Source organism: Nannobrachium achirus (assembly GCF_963921795.1).
Source record: "Nannobrachium achirus genome assembly, chromosome: 24".
Lineage (NCBI taxonomy): Eukaryota > Metazoa > Chordata > Actinopteri > Myctophiformes > Myctophidae > Nannobrachium > Nannobrachium achirus.
In genome coordinates, this window is record NC_137831.1 from 24,516,343 (window position 1) to 24,534,093 (window position 17,751).

General features: G+C 45.2%; 1 protein-coding gene across 1 annotated transcript in view; it reads left to right on the forward strand.

Annotated features, from left to right (window-relative positions):
• Positions 1-17,751, forward strand: part of shroom2b (shroom family member 2b) — a gene marked incomplete at both ends in the record, with an annotated part of 50,696 nt that overhangs the window by 26,180 nt on the left and 6,765 nt on the right. The window contains 7 exons of the mRNA XM_080720419.1: positions 3,072-3,194; positions 4,716-7,080; positions 7,603-7,679; positions 9,951-10,469; positions 10,935-11,177; positions 15,053-15,399; positions 17,056-17,299. Coding sequence (XP_080576545.1) covers positions 3,072-3,194; positions 4,716-7,080; positions 7,603-7,679; positions 9,951-10,469; positions 10,935-11,177; positions 15,053-15,399; positions 17,056-17,299 — 3,918 coding nt within the window. The remainder of the gene's footprint in view (positions 1-3,071; positions 3,195-4,715; positions 7,081-7,602; positions 7,680-9,950; positions 10,470-10,934; positions 11,178-15,052; positions 15,400-17,055; positions 17,300-17,751) is intronic.

Here is a 17,751-nt window from a genome sequence, read left to right on the forward strand (position 1 = left end):
TGAGTCAGCACAATGATTCACATTGTCTACTTTGCTGTTTACATTTACAACGATAGTTGTGGCATTTTAGCCATGTCTTGGTTCTCTGACAGTAACCTACACAAGTTGCCTTTGTGTGTTTTAATGTGTCAACTTTCAGACTTTCTGAAGTCACTTTCTGACTTCACAAAGTTCTCCAGTTACCGTATAGCTTGACTCCAACGGTGCATCTTGCTTTCCTTCGTTCGTTTACCCAGGAAGGTGAAGATGGTGGACATTGTATCCCCCAGAGCAATGCCATCAGAAAGTGACATGCGTGCGGCCAAGGGCTTCCTATCCAAGATTTTGAGAAGTTCCATGAGGTACTAGCGTAAGGGGAATCTCTACACAGTAAAATCCTGAGTGTTCGTTTTAACTCCTGAGAGGGTACAAATGTTACCAAATGGACCAGTAACGGGCCCATTTGGTTACATTCGTACGCCCAGAGTTAGAAATGCATAAATTAACAATAAGGATTTTACTATGTCGTGGCACTGACACCTGGCTGCCCGTGCCCGTCATGTCACGCCAAGGTCCACTGTCCACTGAGATATCTGACATTTAAATATCACCCTACTTTACTGTTACGGACTCCATAGAATGCTATGAACCTTCAATGGTTCAATCGATTCATTTGGACTATTCAACATGCGCTGAAAACATGCACATATCAACCAAAAACAGCTCTTCTAAAACATTTTGTAGTGCCGCAAAGTAATGTAACATTACAGTTTCCTTGTGGACTTTGGCGGGAAATAGATAGCCTAGTTTATAACTAGTTTGTGGACGTTTCGTGTTGTGATCAGATAGCATTGTGTTTGGTGAACGCATTGTTTTTGTTTGGTTGATTTAATCCATTTGTGTTCTGTACTCCCAATCGTGTCACCCTCTGCATATTGTGTACTGTGTGAATGTGATCGTGGGGTTCATAAGCTGAATTTCGTACTGTGTTATACTACAGCAGGGGTCTTCAATGTTTTCAGGCCAAGGACCCCTTAGCTGAGAGAGCGATGAAGCAGGGACCCCCACCTTTTCGTGGATTCCATATAGTTTTATCGTTTGGCAGTACAATCATCAGTGTATTTTGGATTCATGTCAATTTGTGTTTTCAGACAATTAACCACTTGAACCGTAAACACTTAATAAACTTGACCTTTCACTCCGTACTTTGTCTGCTCTTTTTCCCCTCTTCACCCAAAGCTCTTTGCCGAAAATAGCTGATCTACAAGCTCACAACGCCTCGCGCTTGAGCTTGTAGATCGGCATTTTTAATAAATCTATCGCACAAAGATTTGCTGGACCCCCTGTAGTAACTCTTAGGACCCCCTAGGGGTTCTGGAAAAAACCTTAAATGGCACTTTTGTTAACCACTTGAACCCCCAGCAGCCCTATTCTGGAGGAAACACTCACCAAAAATAGCAGATCTACAAGCTCACAACGCGTTCGTCCTAGTGTATGACAGAAGACTATTTCATGATAAATTAAAATCTCCACAATACGATTATTTAGCGCTTTTCTATCACAATAAACGATAATCACTACTTATCACCATCCTAATATTACGGCCCTTAACGTTTAGCATTGCTTCTGCAATGCATTTGTATAAAAAATGGTTTCCATCCAGTTTTAGCACCTACATTGAATTGGCTGCGAGAAACCATGGTCTTGAATCTCCCTCCATCAACTCCCGGCCCCCTCCACCTCACCCCTGTGTCCTGTTGTTGTGGTTTAGTCGTCATTTTGTGTTCACGTGACCATGCGGATGACTCCTTGCACATCGTCCCTGATGACAATTTGATCATATTCATATTGTTCCTCTGTTTTTGAACCGGGTCAGCTACTAACGATCCTTTGTTTCCAACATGCACCCCAGGAAGAGCCGTTTCAAAGGGTATGTTTGTATGTCATGTGAATGCAATCTTCTCAGCTGGTTTCACACTGCGACCTGACTTCTCATTGTCGCAGCATATTAATTATTAACACAGTATCTTTGGTTAAAGTAACTTTTTTGTCCCATGTTCCTGTCAACATATTTTGTGACCTTTTTTTTGTGGTCGAGGGGGTTGCCGTACGTGGGTTGAGAAGTCTGTCTTGTGTGTGTTTTTGTCAATTTGAAATACTGTACATGAAATACTTTTTCTCTCCATATGCGACTGTGTAGTAGTTTACAAAGTGGCTGGTTTACAAAGTGTCGTTCGGAGACTGCAAGGGGTCCTCAACGGGACTCAGCCAAATGAAGAGTTGTTCAGAGTTGAATGTAACTTCAGTTCAGTTCACTTTAAGTTATTATAACACAAAAGACTTAGCGATATGTTTCAATAATCTCCATTCATCGTGCATGATAATGATATTTAGACCAGTGGTTCCCAAAGTGTTTTTCTGAAGACCCAAAAGAGAAATTACCGTAGACGTCTGCCTGGGACCCAAACTAGTGAAAACAGCAGCTTGACAAGCTCACAACACGTCGCTTTGCGCCCTGTTGTGAGCTTTTAGATCGGCTATTTTCAGTACTTCTACGGCTTTCTTTTCTAATTTATGGAATTTATTCGATTTTTCTTTTATTTATTAATGAAATAACAATTTTAACAATTTTTTATTTTAGAGAATGGCTTATAATAATCAAAAACACAATGTAGGAAACAAAAGATTAAGGGACCCATAAAAAATGTATCCGGGTCCCGACCCAGTTTTTGGCAACTGGTGATTTAGACCAGTTGTGGTCAAAGTGGATTCCAGGGACTCTGTGGGTTCCTTTGGAGGGGTCTAAATTGACCCATACAAGTCTGTAACTCTAACATTGTACAAATGGAACCAAATGAACCCTAACGGGTCCATTTCGTTCCATTTGTATACTGTCAGAGTTAAGGGGAGACCTTGACATTTTAAAGTTTGAGAAACACTGATTTAGACAATATAATTTGATCTAAAACATAATAATCAAAAAAATCACTGTGTCCTGTATGTTTTCTAATGAGGTCCGTGATGTGAGAGAAAAGCCTGTTTGTAAAGCCTGCTGGTGTAAAACCTGTTGCTTCATCTCTTTTCTCCTACAGAAGGAATGAGCCTGCATCGCGACCTCATTCCTGGCACTCCTCTAAGCTAACAGAGGACGGGTCAGAGGTAAACGGGAGTGAACCCACCCCTGCTCCCATCTGGCAACACAAACATGAAGCAAGGTGGGACTTGGTTTGCGCAACGTAGCAGAATATACCTGTATTCAGTGTTTTATTTCTTTTTCCGTACTGTTCTTGCAGGTGCAGTGCAGGCTAGAAACTTTTAATTTAATGTCACAAGGGGGGGGGGGGGGGGGGGACTGAGTTACTAGGGCCCAAGGTGGAGGTGCCTTAATTATTTTATACTTTAGCTATTGAAATAGATATACAGATATACAGGCTCACAGCGCCGTGCTGCGAGCTTGTAGATCTGCTATTTTTGAAAAGTCGTGAAAATGTATGCAAATCTTTGAATATATATTTTTTAAGCTAACATTTGTAACTCGAAATTTTGCTTCTGGGGGTCCCTGGAACTAAATATTTTGAGATGGGAGTCCGTGGCCAAATACATATCATTTTGGGGGTCTTTCACATGAAAAGGTTTGAGCACCACTGACATAGAAACATAGGTTTTTCAAAAAACCTTAGAAGGATTTGAAATAGGCCTATTCAAAGACTTGCACAAATGTTCAACAATAACAGATCTACAAGCTTGTATATCTGCTACTTTTCAATAATTAAAGTACCCAGGCCCAGAATTTGGTGCGACACCCCTGCAGACAGTGACGACTCGAGTTATACGATGTATTTGTATTCATAGGTTTATGAGTCTAGTTTATGAGCAGGGTTGGATGTCATGCCTTTCTTACCATCCCGTTTGCTGTCATTCTTCAAAGGTTTATGGGGCAGAATTTCCTCAAATATAACCTTGAAAATAAAATGAAGCCAGGTGAAACTTCTATCCATAATTCACAGAAACTGACCTTTATGCAATATTAGTCAAAATGTCATGTTTTAACACTCTAAATTGATTAAAGGTCATGGTTTGTGCTGTACATCTTAACTTACTGTATTGAAACCTGTATCTGGTTAGCTTATTACAAATTCCATGCTTGTTTTGATTTCCGTTAATGGGGTCGAGGGAATCACTAAAGACAAGTACTGCTTAATGACATAGATTGCCCTTAATGAATTTAAATTAATCTTAATTTCATTTCCCATAGCGCACATTCTTCCACTCGCTCCTGCTTTTAATTATAGACATTGGAATGGAGACACGATTGGGATGCTACTTAATTTCTTCATCCAACTCAAGATGACGGCCAGGCGGTGCATTACTCGTTTTAAACTCAAACAGTACATTAAAATATGTATCTGAATAGAAACATTGGAGGTGATAAATAAGCAACATAGTAACACTAGTAAGACGCCTAGTAAGAGGGCAACAAGCGACCTCGCCATAAAGGGCGAGGATATATGCTGTGAGAGCCCAAAACATGCTTACTCAGTTATTAGTTATGTGAAAGTCCTATGATGTATATGATCATCTGCCATCATACCCCTTTAGGCCTATACATGGAGATCATTGTCTGCAGAACCAGCCACACAGATATGGGCTGTCTCGGACTGAAACTTTGAAATAAAATTACCAAGCATGCCACTTCACCCAGGCTTTAATGTCTCGTCTGCTCTTCTTTTTCAAAGGTCTTTGTCCACAGAGCTCTCTAACCAGGGAGAGCAGAGTAACCTGCCACTGATGTCCAGTCAGTCCAGCTCAGTGAACAACATGGAGCGACTAGAGCGGCCCTCTCACCCCTTCCCCCCACGCTGCCTGTCCCCTACCAAACACCCCAGCAGCACTGAACCCCTCCCTGCTGCAGGAACGGCTAAAAGAGACTCTGGCTTCAGCTGCTTGGCCGGGGCCTCCAGCCCACCGGGTCCCGACCCGTGCCTGCCTGGCGGGAAGGGCACCGGTACGGAGAACATTTTCTTCAACGGCCCGCCGAGTGAGGGTCCCAGGCAGGGCGAGCGCTCCAGGTACCCGCAGCATCCGCTGGGGAACGGAGGCTGGGAGGGTTCCCGGGCGTCCGAACAGGAACGCAGCGGTTCTCGGGCCTCCGGCGCGGGGAGACCCAACAACGGCCCTGTGTGGCAGGTACCCGACAGGAAGAAGACACAGTCACCTCCTCCTCCGCCTCCTCCCTTGAGGAGTGACAGTTTCGCTGCCACCAAGGTCTTCCCTTACTCGGATGGTCCTGGGGTTCATTCGAAGAGCCAGGGCAGAGGAGGGGACCGACCGACGGAGGCCAGCGTCCACAAGCACCACCGCAACGGACCCAACCACCACGAGAGAGGCCCCGAGGTCCGACGGAGCTTCATGGCAAGCAAAGGTTTTCTCCACCCTAGCATGGCAGCAGACCACAACCACAACCAGGTCCACCCGAACAAACTGTTCTCTCTGTCCAGCAACGATGTGAGACAGACGCAGGCTCCCTTCGCCTACCCTCCCAGCCACCAGAGGCAGTACAGCGACGAAAGCCCGTTCTTCCAGACCAGGATGGCATCTGCGTCAAAGCCGCAGAGCGTGGGAAGTTACTACCGCAGCCTCCAGGAGCTGCCCACAAACATCTCCACCCGCAAACAGGTGAGGCACTCCAACTCCGCAGCAAACCAAAACACAGAGAACGGAAGCTACACCAGATACTTATTTGTTCCAGCCAAACAGTCTGGGCAGGCTAGACAGGGAAAGGCTGAGAGCTGGAGGGGCGACACGGAAACGTCCCACCGGGCTAACGGCAACGACCGAAGCTCCTGTTCTGTGAAGAACAGCACCAAGACAAAGTACTCTCTGCCTCAGTCCCAAATAGCTTACGGTGATATTAAGGACCGCGCCGGGCATGGCGCTACGGGGAGCAGTCGAGTGTACGACCACCCAGCCTCTGATCTTCCTGCGTCAGAGGACGGGCAGAAGAGGGTCGAGGAGCATTCGAATGACGTCAAAAGACACTCCCCGAATCAGCCCAGTAATGGACAAAAGGCCAGTCCGCCGAGGCTCCTGGACCTGTGGCTACCACAGGACGACCATCGAATATCACCTCAGAAAACACCGCTGCTCCACTCTCTGACCCAGGAGAGTCGGAGTCAGGCAGAGAGGCAATCGGCTGCTAACAGTGCAGCCAACGCGCGACAAAGCCCGCTGTGCACCCAGCCTCTGCTCAGGGTGGACCCACCTGACACCACCGCCGGCTGTGGCAGCGGAAAAGCCGGCCGCAGGGGCGACCGCTATGCCACCGCCCTGCGCAACGAGATCCAGGAGAAGCGCGCGCAGCTGCAAAAGAGTCGAAGCGCTGCCACCCTGACCTGCAAGGAGGAGGACGAAGAGGAGGCGGAAGGATGGAGGTCGACGGAGACCTCCGCCTCCTCTGACGGTTCCTTCTCAAACTCCTACAAAGACCACCTGAAGGAGGCTCAGGCCAGAGTCCTCCAGGCCACCTCCTTCCAGAGACGAGATCTGGAGCCCGCTGGAGCGGAGGCGGCCCCTCCGGCAGGGAAGTCCTCTTCCGGCGGGAATGGGCAGATCTCCCGCATCGGAGGCCGCAAGCGCTTCCCCCTGGCCAAGAGAATTCACTCCTTCTCCGAGCCAGATAAGATTGACAAGCTTGGAATGATGGCAGAGGGTGAGTCTAAAGGAGGTTCCTTCGGGGAGAGGAGGAAGTTGTTTGAGGCCAAGCCGGCGTTTGCCAGACCAGCGCTCAAACTGGGCCAGCCAGGCTCCAGCGCAGACCTCGGCGAGGCAGGCAATGCCAAAACGAGAACTGTGCTCCACGAAGAATCCCAGAAAGGGCAACCCTCGGATCCTGACAAGCAGGCCTCGCTGGAGCAGCAGAGGCTGGGGACGTTCGCAGAGTACCAGGCTTCATGGAACATGCAGAGGAAGCCGTCAGACGCCAAGAAGACTAAAGGGAGGTACCACTCTGCAGAAAACATCTTGGACACAGACGTTGAGGAGAAAGCTGTCTGCATCCATGAGAGATCCAGGTCCTCTCCCTCTGCCGATTTCTATTCACAGGTAATGTAATGTCCAGATTATGAGGAGTTTTATGCTAATAATGAAAATATATGAATCCATTGATTGATTGATTGATTGAAATATGTTTAAAATGAATCTACAGAATAGCATTTAAAAATCAAACCTCGGTTCGAAGTAAAGCGGTGAGTTCTAGAGCTATGAAATCTGTGTTCTAGATCTATACATTCTGTGTTCTAGATCTATACTTTCTATGTGCTTTAGTTCTATATTTTTATGAATTCTGAATGAATGAATGATTTTGTCTGGAGGGCCAAATTGTCATGTGAAGCTTGACGGGACATGTACAGGACAGACATTGTCACTCCTTGAGAATCTATGGGAATCCTCAAAAAAACATGTACGGGACATGTATGGGACAGACATTACCACTCCTTGAGAATCTATGGGAATCCTCAAAAAAAAAACATGTACGGAACATGTACGGGACAGACATTGCCACTCCTTGGAAGTGGCTTTCACCGCTTCAAAAATGAAACATATGATTGTTTCTTTGTGTTCCAGAATATTCCATGGAGAGAACCTGTTGAAGCTCCTCAAACAGAGTCCACACCTGGCCAGCACAACAGTGACACCAGCAGGTGAGGCGATGGAGTTTACTTTAGTTTATCTGTAAAACAATAACAAGAGATAGATTGATAATGTTCCATCGACATTACTGTGTCTTTATCTCATGGCTTTCCTTCTGCCTGTTTCAATGAGAATTAAAAAGTAAATATGCAAGACATTATGAAAAGAAAGGAAAACTAATCTGTGTTGTAGATGGAAGACTGCTAATTGTCGGCTATTGAAAGTGATTCCCACAATTGGCAATGTATCCATGTGTCCTTGACCAATGCACTAAACACAACAATCAGTGCCTAAAGTGCAAAGATTGATTAAAAACCTTCATTTAACAAGGAAACACATTGAGGAAAGACTCTTATAACAGACATTGCCAAGCCAGCAGGTAGCAGTTGGTTTGAACACCAGCGTGAAACACCAGTCTCCGTGTCGCCACTGTCGCGAGTCGTCTTTCCTGGCCCGGAACAGTGACCAGCTTTATCTGGCACCTCACTGTGCCGTGTTCCCAGGTTGCAGATGATGTTTATCTCCTTGCGACTTGTTATCCACGCTGATTTCTGTGGTGACATGCTCTCATATTTTACATAACATGTACGTGTGTTAGGGCGGGGAGTGTATCGCTGTCTCCTTGGCCTTGTATTAACAAAGACGACTTCCCTGTTGCTCTGTGCCTACGTGACCCTTCTCATGACAGAGATGTGAATTTGATCCTTGACCGTTGCTGCTCGCTTTGTTGAAACTCTTGTGTTGATGGGAAATTAACACCAGCCACAGCTAAGAGCAGGAAAATTGCAGGCATGTTTGCCTGGTAGGTTTGTCTACTGTTCTACCAGCCACTCATTCAGGCGAGGAGCCACAATTTTGAAGCCCTGGGGGCTTGTTAAATGTTCCCTCTCAAATGCTGACTGACTGGCTGCAAATTATACTTCCTGTTTTACCCCCTAATTTTCTCACCAAACCGCGTAGCACAGGGTTAGGGTTTGAAAATAGTTTGTTTTACGCATCTGTTGATTGAGACAAGTATTGTTTAAAGGGAGCTTGACATGTTGAACTTTGCCCTGAAAATACATGTATTTGTCTAAATCAATCCATGGATAGACTCCTCTAGAATGAGTGTCTAGAACTATAGGCCAGCACTGGAAAACAAAGAAACTGCGATAATAGAGGGTGGCTTTAAATGGTGAAATGTGGGATGATTTACAGTACACACACAGCAGTGGTCCGTGATAAAACAACAAAGGCCACCTGGTTTCCTCAGCCATCAGTCTACCATAAAAAAAACAAAAAAACGTTACCCTCCAGGCCTGCTTTTGTGATGATCAGTGTTATAGGTGTAACTCAACGCCCCTCCCTGGCTGGCTGTCACACGCACGGCTTATGTTCCTCTGGACGGTAACAGACACTCACATTGGCATCGTCGACCATGGCAGCCCCTTAACGGAGCTCCTGCCCATTCCCCATCAACCGATAGGACAGTGGATGAAAATTATAACGGCGGTGCCACTGTGTCCAGCCAGATGCTATTCAGATGGATTGCGTTCATGCAGTACTTGGCATTTCAAAGTTCTTGCCTTGTCTTAAGTTACTTTCTCTAGTTTTTCTCTTTTCTTTTTTTTTTTTAAATGAGATTTTCTTTGTGATTTTGAAGAAAGTAGGGATGCTCCGATTGCGATTTTTGGGGCTGATACCAATCACCGATCAACGTCTGGAATCAGTATCTACCGATATTCCCGATCACAGTGTCAAATCGGAGCATCCATAAATTCTTCTATTTATTGTGTTACTGTAGCAGCATTTATATATTTGATGATTCTTCTTACGAAACATTGACATTGTATATTAGTATACATTAGATTGAAGTTGAGGTCCCACAGATAAATATTGTGAAAATAGCTGATCTAGCTTGTAGATCGGCAAAGCTGATAGAGGCAAAGTCGATACCGATCAAAGCTGATAGAGGCATTATCGGCCGATCGCGATCACTCACCGTTCAATCGGGCACATCTCTAGAAGAAAGTGCTATTCCCCCCTATTTTTATTAACATATTCAAAATACACTAAACTAAACACTCCAATGTGCCTCTCACTTTGCCACGTACACACACACACACACACACACACACACACACCCCTTGCTTTATTTTACAAAAAACCTATACAGTACATTGCACAGTATATTTCTTTGTGTACTTGTTCTCCGTTAAGGTTTCTTATGTGAGCAATATGCCATGCAGATAAAGTTTGACTATTGACTGACTTCAACGTGACCGACTGAAATGTAATCTCAGGGGAAACTCGGAGGTCAGGATCCATCCCCCGGCGAGCCAGCTGGACCTCAGCCCACAGCCAGCTCCCAGTGCCGGGTCAGACTGCTCCCTCCCAGTCCATCCAGACCACAGTCTCCTCCAGGACACCGCCAGCCCTTCCCAGAGCAGCGGCGGCCGTGGCCTCCCGGTGAGCCCTCCTCCTCCTCCTCGCCACAGCCCCAGCCCCGGCCCCGGCTCCCAGCAGCACGCCGCCGCCCAGCCTTCCCAGACCAAGAGTCTGCTGCCTGTACCCAGCAGGCCGCACCACTCGGCCCCGGAAACCACATCGTCATCCCAGGAATTCCTCGCCAGAGGCCAGGCGGAGCCGCTCCATCGTTCGTCCAGCCCCTTGCCTCGGCCGTGCTCTCCGAGCGGCCAGGGATGCGACTCCTCCATCGCCTTGTCCCCCTCGTCCTCCCCGTCGTCCCCACGGCCCGGCAGGAGGATGTCAGGACCGGACCCGCCGCATAGAGCAGGAGCAGGAGAAGACGGAGTGGAGAGGTAGGGCTGTCATATTAACACTTGTTCCTCCAGCAGGATGTACAGTGTACAATGCATCATGGGAAATTGAGTTTTTTCGCTCACTAGCAGCCGGGGAACCAGTTAACACGTCCCTGGATGTGATTGCGGGGCCGTGGCTAGTGGACGTGTAAAAGTTGAGGATTAATTGTCACACAAATAATGGCGATTAACATCTTGTGGGGCATTTATCATTGAAACAAATGAATACAAATTTAATTTCAGTTTGTTTTTTAGGCAACATAATCACAAATGGCACAGGGCAGATATGTCAATTAAACTTAAATATAGTAAGAAAGACTTTTACCTACAAGCTTACAACTAGTCACTTCTGTGTGACATGTACTGTAAGATTGTAGATCTGCTATTTCTGGTATTTTTGGAAAATGTATTAACATTTTTCAACGCAGACACAGTTTTGACGATCATCTCAAATAACTGTCACAGGCATATGGAGAGGCGGACGCCGGTCATCACCATGGAGCCGCCAACCCCGCCCTGCGCCTCCTCCTCTTCCTCCTCCTCTGCGTCCTTCTCCTTCCTCTCCTTCAAGACGGCGGAGTCTCTGTTTGTTCCCTCCTCCTCCTCCGCGGACAGGGCGCGTTCCCCCTCGCCGCAGTTCGCCCCCCGGAGGCTGACTGACAGGCCTCCGCCGGTGTCCACCCAGACCCAGGATGACGCTCCCGCCAGGTAGGGCTGCTGCGGCCGTGATGTCTTACTTGGCGGTTAATCGTCACACAGACGATTGCGAGTGAACGATTTGATTGTTTGACTTTTCTAGGCGTTGCACAGGGCAGATGTTATACAAAGAAATTACTGAATTGATGATTAATTGTCATGCAGATAATTGCGATTGACGATTTTATTGTGAACGATTAGATTTTTTGCCTTTTAGGCGTTGCAAAACAAAAATGGACAGAGCAGATGACTAATAGACTTTTTTGTTACCACCGTGCTCTTGACTTGACTGGTGCGGTGTCCTCTTAGATCATCAAACATGCACAGGAAATGGATCGCACACAGTGGCAAATGGTAAATGGTAAATGGTGCATTTATATAGCGCTTTTAATCCAAAGCGCTTTACATAGATTGTGCATTACATTCACCCATTCACACACACATTCATACACCAGTGGCGGAGGAAGCCATGCAAGGCACCAACCTACTCACCGGAGGCAATTAGGGGTTCAGAGTCTTGCCCAAGGACCCTTCGACATTAACTCAGGGGGAGCCCGGATTCGAACTGGGAACCCTTCGGGATTTATACCCTTCGTGCTCTAATACCAGTTTCTCTACCCCTGAGCTATGCCGCCCCATGGAAGAGTTAGTGGCAAGAGTTACTTTTCTTTTGCTTTATTGCATCTTAGGATGAAGAATAGACGTTTCGGCTGTCCAGTCTCCTTCAGTGTCTGAAGAAGGCTGGATTGTCAAAGAGCAGATGACGAAATAACTTCAATATAAAAGAAATGACTGACAATGAATGGTACCAATGATCTAAATAAATAATGTGCTATACAGCCAAACGGAAACGACTCTGCAAAATAATTTGAGATTATCTCAAATCATTGCGGTCGGGTGATAGAGATTATCTCAAATCATTGCGGTCGGGTGATAGAGATTATCTCAAATCATTGTGGTGGGGTGATCATGGGTGACAGACAGGCCTACTGCCAGGTAAGCAGCTTATAGCAGGGAGCATGTTAGGTCCTTACGTAAAGCTCTGTTTACCTACTGCACTGTACTGCACTGTACTGTACTGTATGCCTCACATTTAATGACCAGGAACCTGGGTCATTGAACACACCAATTATACTAACATACCCAGAACAACCTGCACTGCTGAAAGTAGGCAACTGTTTCCCCCAAAAATGTATGGGTCCCTTAACTTCTTTGTTTCCTACATTTTGTAGTATACAAAATCAAGTATTGTTATTTCTAAACATTAAAAAAAAAAAAAAAATACAAATATAAATGCAATATGTAATTTCATTAATAGATAAATGAAAAAATCAAAGACATTCCATAAATTAGAAAACAAATGTTTAACAAGTAGTGAAAATAGCCGATCTACAAGCTCATAACGTGGTAAATAAATGTATATAAATGAAACTATATAACGTATCTCTTAGCAAATGGCACGCGTGCGTGTCCCGATGAAGCTACATATGCGTGCCACCAAAACTGTGGGAGAAGTATCGCGGCAAAAAATGTTTTACTTAGGAGATGATGGAAGATGGAAGCTCTACAGGGGCAACCAGGCCGTAACGCAATTCACACTTGCAAATGAATTCCGTCTTACTATTTGAATTTTCCCCTTTCAAGTCAAGAGAGAAAGTCAATTCACTACTAAACGTATATAAATTAAACTATATAACGTACTGTAACTCTCTGCAAAATGCAAGCACACAGTTCCCGATGAAGCTGGTTGATTTGACTTATGGCCCAAGTGCGTGCCACCAAAACTGTGGGAGGAGTAGAGCGGCAAAATTAAGTTTATCCGGAAAGATGGATGGATGGATTAAGAAAGCCCTGTTAGGGCAACCACCCTAACTAAAACTTGAAACTGAAAGCCTGTAGGAGTGGATTTTGAAGCTAACTATTTTGTACATGTGGGAGGGAAAGGGAAATCTGAGTTTGATTACGGCCCTAGTTTGATTGGAATCAAGTTTAAATTGATTTCATCTGCTCAGCTCAGAGTCACAGAGTTCCTCTGGACTTCATGTTCTGCTGTGTAGAGTTGAAGGCTGTCATTTTGTCAGAGCTGTACGGCCTTCGGTTTCCATTGCAGTCTTATAGTCTGTCCTCTAATTAAAAGTGATTGACTGAATGCACGCTCACTGAAGCATTCTAGACCAGTGGTTCCCAAACTTTTTAGCTTGTGATCCAAAAGAGAAATTAGACATTCGCCCGGGCTTCGCACTGCGTTAAGAGCTTGTAGATCGGCTATTTTCACTACCTGCTACTTTATGGAATTTCTTAGATGTATTGGCTTGTTTGTTTGAAAATGTATAACATTCTTCAATTTCAAGAAATATATTCTTTATTTTTTGTAGGAAAAGAAAATTAGATTTTTGCTCAAGTCTGTGACTCACAAATGTGTCGCGACCCACTTGTTGGTTAACGTTTTTTAGACCTTGGTTCTGATGTCATAGTTTGGGGGGGGGGAGCGCCTTCTATTGCTTCTCCTTTGCTCTTTGTTTTTAGTTTTTTTACCACCCGCACTTCTCTGTCGTTCCCACGGATTCTGTGAGGATTTCTTACTTGTATGTTATCAGGACATTTGTGGCGTTTGTCTCTTGGACTCTTGTAAACCTTTGATTCATAGTGGGGGGGGGGGGAATGCTTTCATGTTTAGGAACTGTTTAGGAACAGAACACTACATTCTGTTTCCACGGGCCGGATTTAAACAAGCTGCAATATAGAACTGTAGTTTCTCAGATGCTGTATGATCGCGAGTGCGGTAACTCACTCTGAAATAATTATGCTCCTCCATACTGTAAAGCCCTTTGCACACAGGCGCGTTTAACCGCACGGATAAAACGGACAATATCATTTTTTTTAAAGAAAACAATGATTCTCTATGACCTCATGCACACCGGCTCCGAATTAGCCGTGCGACGAGTGGCTGCCGCCGTGCGTTTTTTTTTCTCGATCGAACCCAGTTCGATTTGTGCGTCTTGTCGCATGCGGTAAAAAACTCATCACTCCTTTTATGACTCCTTTTTGGATCCGCAGCGCCGATTCTGCACAGCCTTGCACACCAAATCCAATGCGTTTTATTCATGCCGCAAACGACAAAAACGCAACTGTCCTGTGTGCAAAGGGCTTAACTCTGCACTATGGATGTGCAGAATAATGCTATACATCAGGATGTCTTTAAGTGGCTTATTACGTTTGGTATACAACTGTGGCCCGCTCCTGCCTTGCATGACTGAAGCTGAACAGCCATTGCAAATGGCAAATGTGTCGTCACTTTCAGAAAAGATAAGATAAAAGAGTTCACACTACAGACATCTCTTCTGTAAGTCTAGGTCTGTTATTGAGAAATAAGATGTCTCAGTATTATGGAGAAATAACAGACCACCCCGAATGCCTTCACTTAATCACAATTGCGTATTCAAAAGCTGTGTAATAAGTGGTTTTCATCATTCGTCTTTTTTCAAAAATGTTGAGTTATATTCCTAAGCATTTGTTAGTGTAGTGGTTTTCAAAGTGGGGTCCTTGAGGGATGCTTACAGGGGGTCCCCAACTGCTTCACGCGTGCTTCTAATAGTTAGGATGGGTAAATGCGAGACAAACAAAAAGTTAGTTTCTATTTTAATAATTTTTCAAATTCAGCACTAATTAATTAATTCATCATGTGCGATGATATATAATAACATTTTACTGAAAACATCTTTTCCTACCAGTGTCTGTAGGAGACAGTCGTGTAACTTTTGGGGGTTCCTGACATAAAGAAAGTTTGAAATACCCTTGTGTTAAGCCCCCTTTTGTTTGCATGGCAAATCATTGGTGTGGTTTGGGCTTTTTAGCGGTTGCTAACAATAAGCTTTGACCCTTCCCAGGTCAGAGAATGACCCCAGTGAAGTGATGGAGGTCGGCAGTCCCGTGAGGAAAGTCCCCGTGAAGATTGTCCACTCTGAGAGCAGCTCGGAGCGAGCGGGCCGTGCCTACCTGCCCCACAATCCCGAGGGCCCCGACACTGCCCCTGAGGGGCGCCGTCCGTCCCAGATCGCCAGCCTGGGCTCCGCCGAGAATGCCACACCCTCGCCGTTCAGTGCCTACACACGCCCAGGCTCCCAGGGGCCTCAGTGGCACAGACCGTCGCAAGACCTGGGCCAGTCCGCCTTGTCGGACAACTCTGGGGCCGAGGGGACCACCAGCAATGCCTGTACCACTGTCACCGCTACCGGTAGGGTGTTCTTTTTGCAGATGTTGTTGTTTTTAGGTGTCCAGTTTAGGAAAGTATGAGAAAGTTAGAACTGCACTCTGTCGAGGTGCCAACTTGCGCAATGTGCACAGCGTCAGCAGAGCACATCATGAGGTGCGCTCACCACTGGCTTCACTCGGAGGATTGATTGTGTACAAAGCACACTTTGATGATGACATCAAAGTGTACTTTGCAAGCCAAACTCCACTATCAATCCTCCACTTCTAGGCAACACAGAAGGGGGGGACTTTTTTCTTATTTCTACTCAACAACTCCAAGGTATATTAATGACATAGTTCAATGTTGAAAATGAGTGGTATTCCCCTTTAAGTACAGTACTCAAGATAATGTACTTGAGTACTACTTACGCCACTGGCCTTTGTCAGCAACCATAGATATATAAATGCGGATCCCTCATTGGCCGCTGCTTTTCACTGGAATGATGCGTCATCGCGGCCGCCATAGTTTGAGCGGAAGCCAGGCCTCCTCCTACTCAGTGAATACAGTCTGCCCCATGTATTTCTATATGGAAACATGAGGTCTCTCCACTAAAAGCATCATCACTTTATCAACACGGTTTGGTTTGTTATAAATGCTAGACTATGTAAATGACATTTATGTTGTGATGGGTTTCCATACAAAAACAACTTATCGATCGATAGTAACTGTAATGGTTATACAACAGAAAAAGTAAAGCAACATACACCTCGTAAAGGGTTAAATCTGAAATGTAATCCGGGGCCAGGCCATCAAGTGCCTTGAAAGTAATCAGTAAAATCTTCATATCAATCCTATAACAGACGGGCAACCAGACCAGTGTAGGGAAGATAACATGGGATTATGTTCACCTGATTTAGTGACCATTAGCGAGGCCCCATAATATATATCGAGATAAGGTTGCAAAACAGTGAGGCATTCCTTTTAACCCATAATAAGACATGAGGCCTGTTCTACCAATCATCTCTGTCGGGTAGAAACTGCAATATGTCCAAAACTGTTACTTTTCAAATTTGAAAACAGCAAAAGTAGTGCAGATCCACAGCTCGAAGGTTGTGGATCTGCTACTCTTGATGCTTTCGTGTGACGCTGTAGTATGATCAAGTAGGGCATTCATTTACGAATATGGAGTTACGCCGACTGCAACGAAAAAGGCCTTCTAAATCCTAAGAATTTCCTGGAAAATGTATGTTGCCAAAATGATACAGATGCTTTCCCAATTTCATTGGCTTAAAGGGAGACTAGGCAACTTTAAGACTATTTTTAATATATATGTATATACATTTTTTTATCAGTCATTTCCTTTTATCAGTCATTATATTATTGTGCTGGCCTGGGGTGTTTCCTTGCAGAAAGACACATCCCCCTGGCTGTATTTTTCATCCCTTGGAGGGACATTTTGTCAGGGGGAGCTGTCCAGAGCTCTTAATTGCTCCCTTTGAACTTCAAAGGTAATTGATTGGCCATAAAGTGCTCGTTAGTGATCTCTCTTATCAATGAAAGCATCAAAGGCAACTACCTGTTTGATGCCTGTCATAGAGGGGAGGGTGTGTGTGTGTTTGTATACAAACAGACTTGCCTAGTCCCCCTTTAATATCCTATATCCAAACAATTTATGTTGACATCCACCTCCACACGCAGGGGCCCTGCAGCTGTCGGAGGAAGACGCCAAGCGAGAGGCGCTGGCCAGGGACATAATGGACCGAGACAAGTCCCTGGTGGACATCCTGGACCAGAGCAGCATGAAGACCACCATGGACCTGATGGAGGGGCTCTTCCCCCAGGGAGAGAGCCTGCTGGAGGAGGCCCAGTGTCGCAGGAAAGCCTCCTCCGCGGGGCCCAGACAGCGAGACGCCTCCACCTCTCCCAGGAACACTGACGACAGGTAGGCTCAGGGGTGGAAGTGTTTTTGAAGCGGAGAAAGCCTCCTTGGGAATCTATTCCATGCAGCATTGAGGATTGGTCAAGCTTCACATGACAATTTGGCCCTCCTGACAAAATCATTCATTCATTCAGAATTCATAAAAATATAGAACTAAAGGACATAGAAAGTATAGATCTAGAACACAGAATGTATAGATCTAGAACACAGATTTCATAGCTCTATAACACATAGAATAAAAATTCACCGCTTCACTTCGAAACGAGGTTGGATTTTTTTTTAACTGTAATAAAAGCACCAATACCACAAATTTTAAAATACTCTGTTAGTCCGGTATTCATAATTTACTTGAGTAAAAGTAGAAAAGTATTCGCATTATAATATACTTATAATATACCGGTAAGTGCTCAAAGTAAAAGTACTAATTTAGCAGAATGTCCCATCTCACACGTTTC